At 37.1% G+C, this 17,337-nt stretch overlaps 1 protein-coding gene across 15 annotated transcripts in view; it reads right to left on the bottom strand.

The window, feature by feature from the left end:
• Positions 1–2,192: 2,192 nt before the first annotated feature.
• The window catches only part of LOC119651794 (protein lap4), a 460,994-nt gene continuing 445,849 nt past the window's right edge, over positions 2,193–17,337 (bottom strand). For 13 of the 15 annotated variants that reach the window (XM_038055565.1, XM_038055563.1, XM_038055575.1 and 10 more), the window contains one exon: positions 3,840–15,999. In XM_038055565.1, the coding sequence (XP_037911493.1) occupies positions 14,254–15,999 (1,746 nt within the window). In that variant the 3' untranslated portion in view covers positions 3,840–14,253. Of the gene's footprint in view, positions 2,514–3,839; positions 16,000–17,337 lie in introns of those variants that run through there. The other 2 variants (XR_005249491.1, XM_038055576.1) reach the window with 2 other exon arrangements.

Here is a 17,337-nt window from a genome sequence, read left to right as displayed (position 1 = left end):
TGGTCTGCGAGATTAGGTCTTGCGCCGCATCGCAGTGGTTGAAGTTGATTTGGACAGCATCTAAGGGTCTCCTAAACACTGGGCATCTGCTGCTGCCTGCAACGTGCCGACAGTCGATGCCCTTTTCCCCTTGCACAGCATCCATTCTAGCTCAGCCTTATACTCCCTGAACATATGACCTTCTCCAGCACATTTTCTGCATCTTTTTGATATTCACCGGTGCATTTCGCCACTATGTGGTCAAATTCAAGGCGTCTAAAGCAGTGGTTGAAGGATACATGCTCCCTCAGTCAGTAAACGACCCAAACTATTTTTACTTTACAACCCGCCAGCATTTTGAACGCTTCTTCAGCTGGTAAGCTTGTATGTACTTTTGCGTGCCACCGTATGCCTTCCTTAGTCCTCTGATTGCGGAATCTTGGAAACCGAGTGGTTCGAGTTGCTTTTCTAAGGCATCGCAGATATCCTCTTCAGACGTGATTTCATCAATATCTTTACATTGTATCACAATCTTCTGCTTGCTGGCCTGAACTTCTCTACCCTGCCGAGAACATTTTCAGCCGTTTTGCCAGGAGACTTTTTTGTTCCGGTATCAAATAACCTTTTAGAAAGCGTCTGATTCGGCTGATGCTTTCTTCTCCAAGGTCCATCAGCTCTTGATCGGAGGATCATGAGGATATCGGTATGTGTCATATCACCTTTTTTCAAGATGATAATCAATTCGTAATCTTCTTTTACGTGTCGCGCTTTTCTTTCTGCCAACCTTAGTTGATGCTTCCTTGGTTTCTTTTTGAGGCTTTACCTTCCGTAGATCGATTGAAGCCGCCGCCACTGTTTCCACGACTTTAGTCACTTTGTTTGCTTTCCCCTTTGCCGCTGAGAGACCTTTTTGCCTTTTCATGCCCTTCAAGGATCCGAAAGAATCAGCTTACCGCTCTTTGGATTTTGAGGGAACGTCACTTGTATTGCCTGATTAACGCTTGATTTCTTCGAGGCATTTTTTCGTCTTTTGCACTAATGTATAGCACACGAATGGCTCTGACCATGTTTTTTGATGGCCTGGTGCACATTGTGTTTGTCCTTTATAAATTCGGATAACTCTATTGTTTTTCCTTCGAGTGGGGCCAACGATGATTCGTCCGTCTTCTGACAATGCTCCTCTGCTTAGTTTTTCCACTGAGCACTTCCTTATTTATTAACCTTCCGGGAGCTTTCATGATTTCATTTCTTCACCAACGTTGACTCCAGGGAAGATCGCAGAATAGCCGGGCGATTTCTCCAGACTGATTGTAGTATTCGATGTAACGGTGGTCAAATAATCCCCCACCAATCAAGAGATATCGATGGCCGGGAGCCTGGCTGCGCACTCCCAAAAGCCGCCTGCACTGAGGTTCTGAGTCCCTGTACCGTAAATTTTTCTCTCCTTTCTTCTTCCATATTCGTTTCTTGTTCTTCTTATCCGCAGGGAGGGACGCACCTGGTAGGAGATCTAACAACTCCGCACAGGAGTGTATGATATACCCTTGCCCTTTTGGCTCACTGTCAGCTGTAGTGATCCATAGATCACTACAGATCAAGACTGATAAAAACCCGCCGGCTAAGATAATCATGAATATCCGAGCCGATGAGAAACGATCCAAAAATTGACCAGTAGCCTTTGAAAGTAATTTAAGGACTTCTAGATTTCATCTTTGTTTGTGGCGAGAAAGACTGTTTGTTTCAACCCAATGTCACGGTCGTGACTTAGAGGAATATATACTCGGAAACAGCTACAGGGCGGATAGGTCGGAAGCCGTTGTCCGCTCTCCCAGAGAAGCTCAACGGACAGCTAGTAAGCCTTTTTCCGTATTCGCAGAGGAGCTCGAAAGCTGTACCTCTGCCCTATGCTTAGGTTCACATATGGAATGTTGTGTAGATTATCACCATTACCAACATAACTTCGAGCATAGAGCCATTTAAAATCTTCAAACTTTCGAACAAATACTGTCAAAGTCGATGGTGGTCATTTAAATTAATTGTATTTCCTCAAGTTCATCATATGGCAGTTTACTGCGCGCCTTGCCATTGACCCCGGGAGATAAGGTGCAAATCGAGTTAAGTCGATATACTCACCATTCTTTCATTTAGTCAATGGATTCAATATTCGAGCCTTAATGGGAAAATACCGTTTGTATACTTTATATAGGTCTTTATTGTTTTATTTTAGTATTGACAATCAAATCCACTCTCAATTCACTTCATTATCCATTATAAATTTACGGTAAAAATAAATATTTCATGGATGAAAATTAACTTTAAAAAGTTAAAATAATGTATTAAATATTTCACTTCCGCAATCAGTTTCCTGTGAATGAATAATTATCTTTCGATGATATATTGCTTTTGTAACTTTTACCACATATATTGTCGGGGAATGCTACGAAAATTAATTGATGCCAGCTGCTGTGTTATATTTTGATTTACCCCTCGTATATCAATGTCGACCTGCATTAAATTTGTTGCCGCCATTTATTCTGTAATTATTCAGATATATTTCAGCAATTCCGTTCTCCAAGCAATTAAAATTTTATTTGCAAAAATATTTGAATATTATTCTTCTTGTCTAGCATATACCTACATTTATATGTGTTACCAGTTGCGGATGTATTTGAACTTTACATACAGAGTTAATGATGGTACTGGAAATGTCAGTAGTTATTCAAATTACATAAATTACAAATGTGATGAAAGCCATGAGTTTCTACTAAATTTAAAACAAATTTGTTTTTGGTGGTATTATGACAGTTTTCAGAAGTAGATGTGTCAATATTTCATTTTTTAACTAGCGGTCAATGTTAAAAATATGATGTAAACAGGATACGTTAAGATACGTAGCTCTTAATTCCTTATCTAATACAAGTAAATAAAACTTATGGGAAAATTTGTTTTTGTGAACCTCCATTTAAAAGAAAAATTAAGCTTCCCCGAACACTATATTGGCGGTTCAATGGTTGATCTCGTTACTCCCGGTTCGAGTCTCGTTTGATTACAGATGTTCATTTTCGTCTTTGTGCTATTCCGCTGTTGTAGGCTTACCATTTACCCAGTATTAATATTATGATAATGAAATTAAAACAGTCCCATTTCGAATCAAGTGGAAGAAAAACAACACAGAGAAGAGGCTAAATCGATATCCTATACTCCAAGTGAACAAAAGATATAAATACAACGAATTAAAGTTTCGCAGTGTAGGTATTCCAGTCAATATACATATAAAAAATGATTATATATAATTAAAAATCATTTAATTATTTCTTTAATTTATTTTCAAAACAGATTTAAATGTCGAAGGCATACAATTTTATAAACTAAACATTAAAGGAGTTAACTTAAGAAATGCTATACGAAGATTTATCGCTTTACTATCCTTTTTATTTTTCCTTAATTTGTTCTGACCACGTGAGATGGAAATACAAAGTAAAAGAAGCACAAACGCTGTAAATTGGACTAAAATATTAGAATCAGATTACTTCGTCATCAAAATTTGAGATTGCAAAATTATTTTCAGCAGATTGAACTTAAATTTAAAAACTCGAATATTTACCTTTTATATAAGACACTTTATGGATTATTCTAATAGTGAAGAAGTATGCATAATTTCTATGCTAAATCCTAAATATATATAAGTAAGAGTAAAATGTATGTAGTTTATATCTTATAGAACATATTACGCAAGAACAAATATATTGATAGAACAGCTGTATTCATGTGAATGTATATATTCATTATATATTATTCTATTCAAATGTTCCATTTGCACACGGACGGATGGTGGGTTGTAATCAAGACGACTAAACTTTTAAATTTAACAAAGAATTATGATATTTTCTTATTTGTGCAATATTATTTTCCATTGAAAGTTATTAATTACAATTAAACAATCATTGAATCACAATTAAGGTATTTTCTGGAAAATTAAACTTTCCAATGGTTTCTTCTCATTCTGTCAGGCAAACTTTCCTGCTTCAACTTTTCTTTTTGTCTTTCCAATGATTCAAAGAAGTGTGAATGAACAGTCATTATAAAGTTTTACTTTTATTCATCTCAAAAAGACGATGCCAATTTCTTAACTTTTCTCAACCATTGAATTACTATTAATCACATGGAAGAACACTTTCCCGAAGTGGATATTGCACATTTCCGTCCGAATAGCCAGTCATTGTGAAAAATTAATGTAGAGGCAATGAATCGTGGAAATACTATGGTAGTCGATTTTACCCTATTAATGATTATCACGTAATTTTAAACTCAACTGACTTGTATAGAGCTTTTCAAGGTGGTAAGAATAGCCAAACGACATGCATAGTATGGGACAATTACGCTGAAATTAATAGACAACCGCTTAATATGTAATCCACCAAAAGCTAATAATTTCATTCCCGAAGCTATTTTTATATGTTCCTTGCAAACGCATCCCTGGGAATTATTCAACTATACTCTATTCTATTATCTCCTTTTCAACTTCCGGAAAAAGATAAATAAGCTGACAACAAGTCACAACAGTGCTATAATTCACTCTTTTGTTTTCGGTCTCAACGCCTGTTCGCTTTTAAACATCAACATTCCATCCATCGACTTTCCAGGCCAAATGATTAATTTAAACTTCTTGTGGCCCATGAAGCAGCAGCAAACAACTATTCTCCCAAATATCGTAAACCCCAACATACACATACCCAAGAAGCAGAAAAATTCCTTAAAGGAGAATGAAAGCATCCGATGGTATATCTACTTATCTTCTATCCATTTCCCATAAGAATATCCCTTTCGGTCCATTGAAAAGTAAGTAGAAAACTACAACAGAGGAAAAGTCGTAGAACACAAGAACAAAAAGCACATAACAAAAGATAAACTTCTTTCGTGGATAGCAAACAACGGTAATAAAAATTGGCAAACTTATTGGAAAGTTGTCAAGTCTGTGTATCCGAATTCTTTCGTTTTAGGGTCATTTTCGATGTTGCCGTGGAAAAGTCGTAAATGAAAATTGTTGAGTAATGACCGCAGTGAGGAAAGTTTGAAGTTTGATGGAGAAAAATGATGAAGTGTAGTCTAAATGAAGTATAGTGAAGTTAGATCTCCTTTAAAAGTCTTCCTGCAACCACTTACTTGCCGTTAAGATTGTATAAGCATTAGCGGGAAGCTCTCTTTGTTGATTGTTTTGCCACGAGTTACATAAGTTTTAAAACGTGCGAATCTTGAAAGAAAAAGTAAAGGTGCGGACAAGCTCTCATTGATTCCTTTTTCCATGAAAGATTGTCTTCATCTTTTCTGCAACGAAAATCGCACGTATATGTGAGCCTATAGCCTAGCTTAAAATTACTGTCACTGAAACTGTCCACATCCCCCCCCCCAATTTCACTTTCGTGAAATTTAACGATTTGATAATCCCGCATTTGGCCCCCTTGTTATAACGATGAGTGTCAAAGATGCACAAAGTTAACATCCAAACTTTCATTGTCAACTGCGAAGGGCGTCTCCTTATATCTAGACCAGGAGATGTCAAGGTTATTATGCATCAGAAGCATATCAGGTGAGAACACAATCCGCGTTATATTTTTGTTCCCTCGGCGGTAAAGGCTTAAGTTTCGCGAGCACAATCGACCCATTTATTTTCATTCCAATGAGCATATAGTGATTTTTGTGAATAGTGCTTTAAGAACCGAAAAACCAAAGGACTTAGCACACCTTCCTGAATTGGCTAGCAAAGAGGCAAACGAGTGCGTTGGGCGTGATTGACAAACATGTAAACCAGCAAACATGGAAACCTTGCACTCCTCCGAGAGATTTAGACTAGTTGAAATGAGCCTGATATCAGAAAGCATTAACAAGTTGGAAATCGAAAGTTTAATCTTTCAGGCAGGATTATGTATTTCTTATGTAAAAATAATCCGATGCACGACGTTTCCATTTCCGCAGTCCATGATATATATGTATGTAATTCGTAGCGTATATACATTTAGAATGTCAGACTATTCATTTCACTGTCATAATGACAATCTATGATGTGTTAGAGTACAACTAGTTGACGGAAAATAGACAATTTTAACCTACTATAGCTCCCTTAACAATAGTACATAGGATTTCCAAGCAACATCAAAAACACTGAACACTGAGCGCTAAGACTTTCACCCCTTTAAATGTTGACGAAACTATCTAATTGTCTCTCATTTAATTCTGGCATTGATTGTACTGTCAAACGTTTCAACTATAATTACCACGATCAGTACTGATGAAGAGGGTAAGTTGGTCCCGAAATATATATCTACATTGATGAGTAAAAATTCTAGTTTGGAGGAAACTCCCCTTGTCTATCAATTTTACCCAATTCTGAAAGGAGGAAGAAAACCTATTGATAGGATGCAAGTTGGGAGTATCACATCCATCCATCAATAAAAGGATAGAATTGGATACAAGTGGGCTCTGCCTCTGCTAGATTCTATAGCAACTTCTCTGACATCGAAATCATTTTATTTGGACAAAGTTATAACGAGAAAAGATCACATACATTGAGAGGTGGAATAGATAACAGGCGTTTTACAATAGATAGCCCGGTGTGTTTTTTTATAGAAATTGTAACATGAAAATATCATATCATTTTACTGACAAGTCAGGCTGCAAAATTCTATATTTGACAGATAGTTGAAGTGTACAGAGTACTTTTTTAATCATCCAAGGATGGACAATTTTTTCCCCACGAAACAGCTTTTACGGGAAGTTTGGCTATAGTTTTGCAAATTGAAAGAAAGTGCCACTGAAAGTCAGAGATTGCTTGTCGAAGCTTATGGTGATTATGTACTATTGGGAAGCAGATGTAGGGATTCAGAAGTGGTAATTTTCACGTTTACGACTGAAAGACATCAAGAAAGGCGACTACTCGCTTGCGAACTGCTTCTTGACACAAAATGGAAGTCAATCCTGTTTCGAATAATTAGCGGTGATGAAAATTGGATTAAGTATGGCAATCCTAAGCGAAAAAAAGCAAGAGTAAAGCCAGGTGAACCGGCAATATCGACACCAAAACGAGGCATTCACCACAAAAAACTTATCTTGTCTATCTGATGGGACCAGCAAGGTATGTTCTATTATGCAATTGCTGCAACCGAATGTCACTGTGACAGCTGAACGTTATCGAGAACAAATGATCGCTCTAAGTCGAACTTTGCACAGTAAACGACCTGAATAGGCCGAAAGACACACGAATGTGACCTCATACTGCGAAAATTGCAAAAGAAACGTTGGAGTCGCTTGGCTGGGAAATTCTGCTTGAGTCGCGTTACTGTCCGGACATTGCACCTTCGGACAATCATTTGCCCCGATCGACGCAGCATTTCAAAAACTACTCGAAAGCCGAAAATTGGGTCGACTCAGGGATCGCTTGAAAAAATTAGGAATTTTTCACAGTGGGATTCATACTTTGCCCGAAGGATGGCAAAAGGTCATCTATGTATGATAGATGGAAAATATTTTACTTAATTTCAGTTGAAAATATTTTTTAAATGAAATTATTTTCGAATGCCTGAAAACGCCTGTTATTTATTCCGGCTCCCAATAGTAATGTGATACAGAAGCAAACATATTCATAAAGAAAAGTTTTCAACTCATCGGACTCGGTACTTCAGGTATGAAAGGTTTTGTAAGCTTTCTGTATAAGAATACTTATGTACACGATAGTTTCATTTATACGTAGCTTGTAATGTATATGTTTTGAGTATGTCCGACTATTCGCATCAATGTAATACCACTTTTTATCCTTTAGAGGGTACTCCAATTTAACTCGTAAGACGCAACTGTAGTCAAAGGTAACTTTATAAATAACAGTACTACTTACGAAAATTTCCAGTTCGATATTGAATGGAGAATATTTGAAGGTCTAAATGCCGTGCCAGGGCGCCATTACCACTTTTTTTATCTGATTTTTAAGATGGATAGTTTCTGAGAATGACCCCTTAAAATAATTGTTTTTTTCGTAATAGCCAGTCGCGTAGCTCGACATTCTAGGTTTATGATTCGCAGCGATAAGATAGTAACTGTTGTAACAAAACTTATCGTCGAAATTTACGGCGAATTTACGTATATAGGGAAAGAAATTGAGGGTCTTTTGAAAAAGTATTTCATCATGGAGTGTTCGATAACTTTAAATGTTATTTCATTAACAGAACCCCGGGGCACGGAAATCTCAGGTTGAAGAGCCACCCAATGGGTTAGGTAGCAGACACCGGCAGGCAGTTTAAGATTGTCAGAGCGCAGAAAATATACATATAAGAAAGTATATAAAGAAAAGAAACTGCTTTTTATTTCAAGGCAGATCTAGTATATTATCTGACATATGTTAATAGATTTTTGGAGAGCCAAATGTTGCGTTCTTCAGTGATTGTTACCAAACGAATATCGATAATATACGATATTAAATACCGAATACTAAGGAAGGGGCATATCGGTATTTATAAAAAAATATACTGGGTTTACCTTTAATTAGAGAGCTATCTTTTCTTTAGAACTGGAATGTACATGGACCAGTGCAGCTAGAACTTTCACCGCCGAATAAAACAGGCACTGTTGGAAAGTACATACTGTCAGCAGTTTGATAATTTTATGGAAATTACCATACCTAGTTTAATTGCAAGTAGAGTTATGTTTTACCACGACAATGTTCGTGCTGATAAAACTTTCACAACTTAACAGAAGTTAAACGAAGGAAAATTATTCCTCATGAACCGTATTTTCATCTTGTGCCAACCGAAAATTTCAAATCTTTCCTCGGCACTTGATAAATATTCTGGTGGAAAGAGAGAGGATTTTTGTAACGGATAAGGGATTCTCTACTAAAAAACGGCATTATTATCGTTATTTACAGTTAGAATAAAATTGGGCTTATCATTAACCAACACTTATGTTATTTGTCTACTTAACAAGTAGGACCTACCACTTCATTGTGTTAATTTGCAAGCAGACTTTCCACAAAAACCAGTACTAACAAGAGTTGTAGATCTTACTCGTGATCTGATGATCCTTGGCAACTCTTGCACAGTAGTGATGCTAAACGCCAAAAATACTTTTACTCCGACCGATTGAGACTACATTAGATACACTTTGGCAGAATTGGTACCGTGGTTCTTTAACTCGACTTGTCAAAAGTAACCTCTAGGAGCAGTTCCTAGGGAACGTTGCGCATGAACCCAATGGAGCACATAGAGAACCGTGGAAGATTCCATATTGGGACCTCTTTTATAGATCGTAATGAAAGCCGCAATCGAAGAAAAACTTCTAGAAAAAGGTTGAAAATCGCCAAGAAGAAGTTATTGCTGGCAGGATTGAATATCTCGAATGGACTGCGATAAAAAGATGCGCGTAGATCGCGTGGGACGACGAATGAACGAAATAGGACCAAATTTACGATAGAGTCATCAAAATCAGAACAGCAACGGGGCGTAATGGTCCGTCGTCTTCAGTTGGCGGGACTTCCAACTCGCCAATATTTCGATCTATCAAAGGCTGAAGAAGACGAAAATCCTCCCGCTTCAAGTGTATCTCCATAGCTTCTATTATACAAGACTATGTCTTTGATGAGAAAAATCAATTCTTCAAGAATTTTAGTCATAAATAAACCAAATCCTCCTGAAATTTTCGGCTTCTAATATGATGATGAGCTATTCTGACGCATATCTAAATAAGAAATCTATGAGCGAGATCGTGACGATACCGTTATTCGTAAAGTCAGATTCAGTAGGCTGTGATGGGTAGATCAGAAGGCTCAATCAAGTTTTTAAAAGCAACTAATGGTAAGACAGGTAGAGATGGTTCCGTTACGGTCAAATGATGGCGAAAGAGTTTGCAAGTAAGCAACTCGATGATCTTGACGATAGACTCAGGCATTTGGAATTCTCTATTGCAGTAGGCCCACGGCTGGCGCTAGCGAAGAGTATATAAAGGTACGTTTGACCTTCCCGTTACGGCTACGCTGCGGATCGGTTCGCAACGATCTAGTATTAGTTGGAGTCGCAAAATAAAAATGGTATTATCGAAGCTAATTGCGAATCGTCGTGCTAGACTTAACCGAAGAAAATAGAGAGACTCCAAATCGATGACTAGATACCCGAGGGTGATGATCGTAACCACACCGACTTTCAAGATGCACTTATATTACGCCCGGAAGAAAGCTCCAAGACCTAGGACATATTTAGCCAGGGGGTCACCTATTGTCGGAAGAGCGAAGTACAGTGCTAGGCTCGCGGCCGATTTGGTACAACACATTCTGATATATATAGAGACTATTGCACAACGCGATGAAGAATGAATGAAATATATTTACGGCCCCTATCTAAACGACTGCATTAGTCAACGCCTTACATCAAAGAAGCATAAGTTCGGCATATCATCTACTTACGTTTGTCCTGCGCATTCAAGATAACATCGGATAAGATAATATGTGTTATGATACCCATAAACCTACTAAAGGCGAACAAATTTACCTTATGTGACTGTGGATTTCCAAAAAATTACTAGGAAGGATTTGTACAGATAAGACCAGCAATAGTGTGGTAGCTCTGAAGAATTTGTACCGTGGAAGTAGGTCGTACTAAAGGGCTGGAGAGTAGATCATTATCAGACAAAATTTTGTATGGGACATGGTTGTTATAGGAAATCTTTTTATCGTTTTCGGTTGTGTAAGTTTCCTGACTCTCTTACATATATTGTCTTGAAAACAGGAGTTCATTACCACCTATGGCTTTCAACGTTTGAATTTTAGACAGCTAAGTCAACTGCTTGCCAAACATTTACAAAAACTCAACTCATATTTTTAAGACTCACTCAGCTCTGTCCAATTTTATAGGTCTTATAGGGAAGAACTGGAGGGTTTATTTCAGTTTTATTTACAAATGACATTTTCAACCATTTTTATCCGATTGGAGTATGTTCTGGAATGATTTTATGAATAAAGAAAGGCAGAATTTGTAACTTTGAGATTGTAATTCATGCTATAATTTCAAGTATCTTTTTAGCTTCGTAGTTCAACGTTGCCAAGAGGTGTATAGAACTAGCCTGTAGAATGATAAAGTACCCAAACTTGCAATCTTTGAACATACTGCTTAATTAATCCTGAAGACATAAGTAATATATTGAATTAAATGCACTATGGCTTTTCAAAAAATATATGTTGCGTTCCCACTTTCGAAAACTATTGTAATTTTTCTTATAAATTAAATGAAACGGATGACGATCAGTTCCTTCATCCTTCCTCATCATGCGCTGGAATCAAAGTGGAAAACGGTGTTCTACAAACATTTTACTAACTTTTGCCAATAAAAATATTTATTAATTTGCAATGATAGTCAAGCATTGATTGAGCCTGAAATCCTCATCCACAGATTCTGTATAATCCTTCAGGCTTTTACTGGTTGTAAATAATCCTAATACATCTTATACATTAGAAATGAATGAACTCTTTATCAAATTTTACTATTGGTATTATATGCCATGTTTTAGAATATGATTCTCCTCCATTAGAAAGCTTTAACGGATTTCAGTATCAATGTTTGTCAGACAGATGCCAGAAGGGATTCAGGAAGCGAAAAACAGAAACTTCTTAATATTCAGGGCCAACAACACCCGGAACTGTTCTAGAATTTCAACCTTTTCTTTCATCTTTTGACCCTTCGATTTTACCTTTACCAACTCAATGGCATCTGTCTAATGTAACTTGGGAAATGATGCTGGAGATCTGGTTATTCTTATAAATAAGGATAAGAACGGATCAGCGGAGCATAAAAATGTTAAAACTTTCGCAATATATTTGAAAGTCTACTACCTCACAGAGTCCCAGTATTACAAGGCACGTTCAGAACGTAGGTACACCGAGGTTCTCACGGCCATAGGAAATGGTTTTTGGCCACGTCGGCAACACCTCCCAGGAGGCAGAGAATGAGACCAGTGCGTGGTTAATATGTTGAAAACTTTTGACCCATAATCATCTCTTGCGAAAAATGTTAATTCAATGTCCCGCTAAATGGGAAATTCGCTTCGTTAGCGGCTACCTCTTTGTGAAGAGAAAAACTTCAGTAAAGATAATTGAAACCTAAACACAATCTCAACACTGGCGCCCTCCGACAAAGAATCCAAAACCACAATTTCAGAGAAAACCACCATATAATTAATAAAATTCCAAAGGTGAAACTCCAGGTAATAATTAACTCTAACCTCTAACTTCGGCTGAAGGGTATCATATAAATGTCAATTTAGCTAATTAATTTTATTATTTTTGCCAAGGTGTATAGGAAAAACCAAACATGGTGGCTTTCGCTATAGAAGGAATCGAAGTTCATTTTATGGCAAGTTTCCACTGAGATACCCATCCACATGTCTTTGATTAAGCCCCAACATGAAAAAAGGCACCAAACAAAGTTTAAGTAAACGAAAATTAATTTTTACAGAATATGCCTAAATCTAGATGGAACCCTAATAAGATTGCCTTGGTAACAATGCTGATTTCCATCCAGAAAAGACTTACAACATGTCAAACAAACCGCGCTGAAACCGAAAGAGATTGTTATGCCATTCGTACGTTTCCAAGTGGTTTAGTACGCTCTGAGCAGGCAGTCAAATTCCTTTAGATGTATGTCAAAAAACCGACACTCGATCGGATCGGTTGCAGGCGTTTTCAAACCAAGCCAAACACTCTACCCACACGTTTGATTTTACGACGGCTTGTCGAGGTTTGGCAAGCATGTGGATCCGGGATTACATATTAAGCTTTTAACATTCATAATTACTTTACAGAGTGACATCCATATATAAGCTTTGGATGACATTTTGCTTCCATGTTACTACTGAAAGTCATTAGTTACTAATAGAAGTCTCGCGTACATGTCAGCACCACAATTTTTGAATGTAGGACTCATCCCTTTAAAAAGAAATTATTAGAAGGATTGAATGTATTTTATCTGTCTGTTGTCACTGAAGATGAAATATGGATTTATTTTGTCAATCCGGTGCTAGTTATTAGTTGTAGAAAAGCCAGCTAATAATATCAAAAAGAAAAACCCTCTGGAAGAATACTCTCCTATGCATCAGATGGAAATAGCAAGATTGACGGCAAATAGTTTGATTAATAACGTTATTCATATTACAGTACCAATGGATGCAGGAAAACCAGGATAAAATAAAACACTTTTTTATTGCATTGAATTTTAACATAATCGGCACAAAATTGATCGGCTGAGCGTTAACCCCCCAATCTCGTTGCCCCAGGCTCGAATACCTCTTGGTCACGGATGTTTTTGTTTATCTTTGTGCTGCCGCTCTGGCATGGACATATCGTTTGCACTGTATTAAGTACGAATATAATAAAACTGGAGCACAGCGTCATGAAAAATGAAATAGAAAAAAGTAACAATGTGAAAAGGTGAATGGGGTGATGACATATGTACACTCCACTGAAGTCCTGTAATGTTGAAGTCTCGCATTACACATTGAATTTATATTCCCTGCTGTTACCCAGGAGGAAATTACTCCAAATTGTGTGTTATCTGAAAAGCAACGATCAGCCATTATTTTTTGATTCTATACGCCTCACTGTTGCATTGCCTGCACTCCAACAAAGAGTATCCAGATAACATTTGTCTCAATTTGCTTTTAATAATATACTTTATTACTTTTCATATTTTCATTTTATTTTTGCTGCCACGACGAAATTTCATTACCTTGAAATGTTCTCCCAGCAAAATGATAAGATTCAAGAGCACCTCAAGGACGGGGAACGAAAAATTTGGAGAAAAATTACGTTTACAAAGAACATCTAGTATCGTGTGGAATTGGGAGCCCTAATTATCAAATACGGTCAGCTTCGTATTTCCCACATGATGAGACAATAAATTTTACCAAATTTTTTTTTTCAGAAAAATTATCTTGAATGTCTTTGGATATTTACCAACAAACATGATTCAAAAGATCTGATTTTTGAAATTAATTTCTTATTCATTATTTCCACGCGCATTCAATGATTATTTGGAAACATTCAAAAGTGACTTCCTTCTGACGAATTTCTAAAGATAACAAACTGGCATCCTCTTTTCATGATATTTCTCCTACCAAAATACTCAACTCATCCCATCCGAGTATCCTTGCACTTATCCTAACATAAAAGTAAGCATTTTTTTACAAAAAGAAACATTAGAATTAGCTTTGTAAAATATCATAAAAAGTATCATATTACTCCATCATCTACTTTTTCTTATTCTTCGGTTTTCTTTTCTTTTTCTTGGTTGTCACCGACGTTGATGTCGCTGTTGTACTGCTCTGATTAGTACTTTGCTGTTTGACCACTTGTCCATCTTCAGGATTTGTTGTAACTATTGTCGTCGTTGTTGTAGACAACACTTGATGATCTGGCTCCTTATCCGCTACTGTTGTTGTGCTAAAGTCATTGGACGTAGTCTTTATTCTGCTTGTAGTAATTTTCGGATTACGTTGCTCGACGTCAACGTCCTCATCACCACCTTCGAGCTCGTCCTCCTCATCGTCCTCTACATCAGGTCCAGGAACGAGGTGAGTATCTATTTCGCCAAGTGAATGGTGTTGATGCTTGCTCTGAACACCACTTTCCCTACCGCTGCTCATTTTATCATTGTCATCAACGTCGTAGTCATTGTTGCCGTTGCCACCACTCGACCTCATGATGTGATGTTGGGGAAGTTGTGATTCTAGTGGTTTCAATTCACCGGAACCTGAGACATGTTCCTTATCGTCATTTACATGCTGCATCTGTGATATTAGCATCTCTTTAAATGATTCATTTTCCTCTCCGCTTATTGCCAGCGGCAATCCAACTGCTATTGTTCCAGAATAGTCCTTTATAATAGTTCTGGTAGTTGTTGTCGTTTTCGTTCCTGTCTTACTTGTTGTTGTTGTTGTGGTTGTAGTTGTCTTGCTCTTGATAGCATCATCATCATCATCAAAAGACATTTCAGTATTTGGATTTCTATAAACCCGACAGCCATCCACAAGAAAGACATATCCGTCAGAAGGCTCAAGATGTGCATCGACTCTCTGGGATGATATATTTCCTTCCTTTACCGTTTGATATGAATGAACAGTAGATCCTTTGAGATTGTCTGATTCAAAACCCTTTTCCATGCCCTGGTGATTTCCATTTGATTTTATTTTATGTTGAAATTTTATATGACCACCCTTTTCATATTCGTCACAATCTTGATTATGATAGTAAGCGTTACTGCCTTCAAATACTGCGTCTTCCATTTCATCATCGTCGTCTTCTTCTTCTTCTGGATCCGACGAATCATTTTCAATCAGGCTACGAGATAGATTTAATTTGACTCGTTCATTTTCCAGTAGCTCCTGCAAAACATTTTTCATTTTATCGTTCAAAGAGAGCTCGTGTTCTCCGTAGCTCCTTCTGTTTTCATAGCCCGTGGTAATCCTTTCATCATCATCTTCGTCTTCTCCATCTTCCACCTCGTCTTGGTTGTCACTGTGTGCATTATCCGAATCTAAATGTTTATGATGGGTACTATCGTATGAGTACATGTTTGTTTCATGACTGTAAGAGTCGAAGGAGGGATATGAACAATCCGAAGAGCGTCCAATTGCAATATTGTTTGCTGATCCATCTCCGGCAATGGCAGGATTCACAACTTCAACGATAGTCCGTAGGGGTGGCATCGGAACTGATTGCATAGATGATGATGATGTTTTAGAATTCGGACCACCTGAACCTAGCGAATTTCCATCTATTTCTTCCAGATCTTGTTTTGTCGATTTATTCATTTTGTGTATGTGCCTGTCGTTCTCATTTGGATCCTGTCTTAAAAATAGTTTATCTGGATTCGAACGTATTGTAACTATTGATGCGGACTCATCATCTCCATCACCCTCTTGTAAGACAGGCGCTGCTTCTCTTTCGGGGTCTTCGAGCTCTAGTGATATAATCTTCTCTTGACAGGTTTCAACCTATATTTCGAAATTTTTCGTTCAAGGGAAAAAAGGAGAACGGGATTAATTTATGGCTATTTTCTTTACTATTCTTTGCTGAAGAAATTTCATGCGAAGTTTTGTTTGTGCATCATCGAAGAAATATCTTTTTGGGAACATAACAAAGTGACATAAAAGGCAATAAGATAGAGACAAAGAAACAAAAACATGCTTCCGAAGTTCAATAGAATTGTAGAAGGAAAAGCAATGATCTATAAGAGCCCACTAGACATATTTTATGTACTCCATACATATGGAAGTCATCAATGCACTTTCATTCTCCTCAATGAATAATAATAAAAAAATAATAATAAGACAGAGTATCATCATCAGAATTATTTTTTATAATTACTTTGTAAATCTGATGCAAGTGCGCTTTAAATCCGAAACTAAGGAACGAAAGCATAATTAATGTTTCTTCCTTTCATTGGGACTCGCATATGTAATCAAGCACACAAAACCACTTTATATTCAAACACCTTCTGAAACAATCCACACTTCATAGTCTTAACAGCACAATTTAAAGGTTTCCCTTACAATTATAATACTTCCATAATCAACCCTTAAACTAACAACACCACACAAAACCATGGACTATGACTAAACCACTAAGCCATGCACTTTACTTCAAACAACAAAGGCCAATTTTAAATATTTTATAGTAACAAACAATTGCAAGGTTCAACATACAATGAGCAATAACAAAACTGAATAGGTATCCACTAGAATCGCTTCATTCTCAAAACATCTACAAAATACTTCTATTTCATTCCAATTGTTCCATACATGCAAAAGTATTTAGAAAAGATTCACCTGAGAGATATGTACATAAGTGAGGGTGCTTGTAGCATGCAAAAAAGCCAAAACCTACAAAGAACCTGCAACAAAAAAATTAGAGTGTCCTTAGCAAAACTCTCGAGGTACCCTTTTGCCGTCGGGAAACTCTTCCTGCAACTTACCGGTACCTAGTATAATATTGCAACTCAAGAGATAGTAATGAAAGCAAAAAGTAGAAAAAGGGAAACTTTGTACGGAAAACATTCTTCTTCCACAAGGTTCGCGAATATCAAGAATGGAAATAGTTATTCTATTCAAATCGTTGCTGATTTCATTGGTAAATAAAAGTGGTCGTTCTTCAAATTAAAATGGATGTACGTAGGTTGAAAAAGGAAATAAAGCTTGCCCATTGAGATATTCCGCAGCTGGTCAAGACAGAAGTATATTACTTTTGTTCTGGGGAGAAAAATGGTTCCCTCGTCCTGTTCTATCTTTAGTCTTATTTGGTTGCTACCGTATTTCAAGAATTGTAATTAATGG

Source organism: Hermetia illucens, chromosome 3, assembly GCF_905115235.1.
Source record: "Hermetia illucens chromosome 3, iHerIll2.2.curated.20191125, whole genome shotgun sequence".
In the NCBI taxonomy this organism is placed as follows: domain Eukaryota; kingdom Metazoa; phylum Arthropoda; class Insecta; order Diptera; family Stratiomyidae; genus Hermetia; species Hermetia illucens.
Note: the sequence above shows the minus strand (reverse complement) of the source record. Positions and strands in the feature narration are given on the sequence as shown.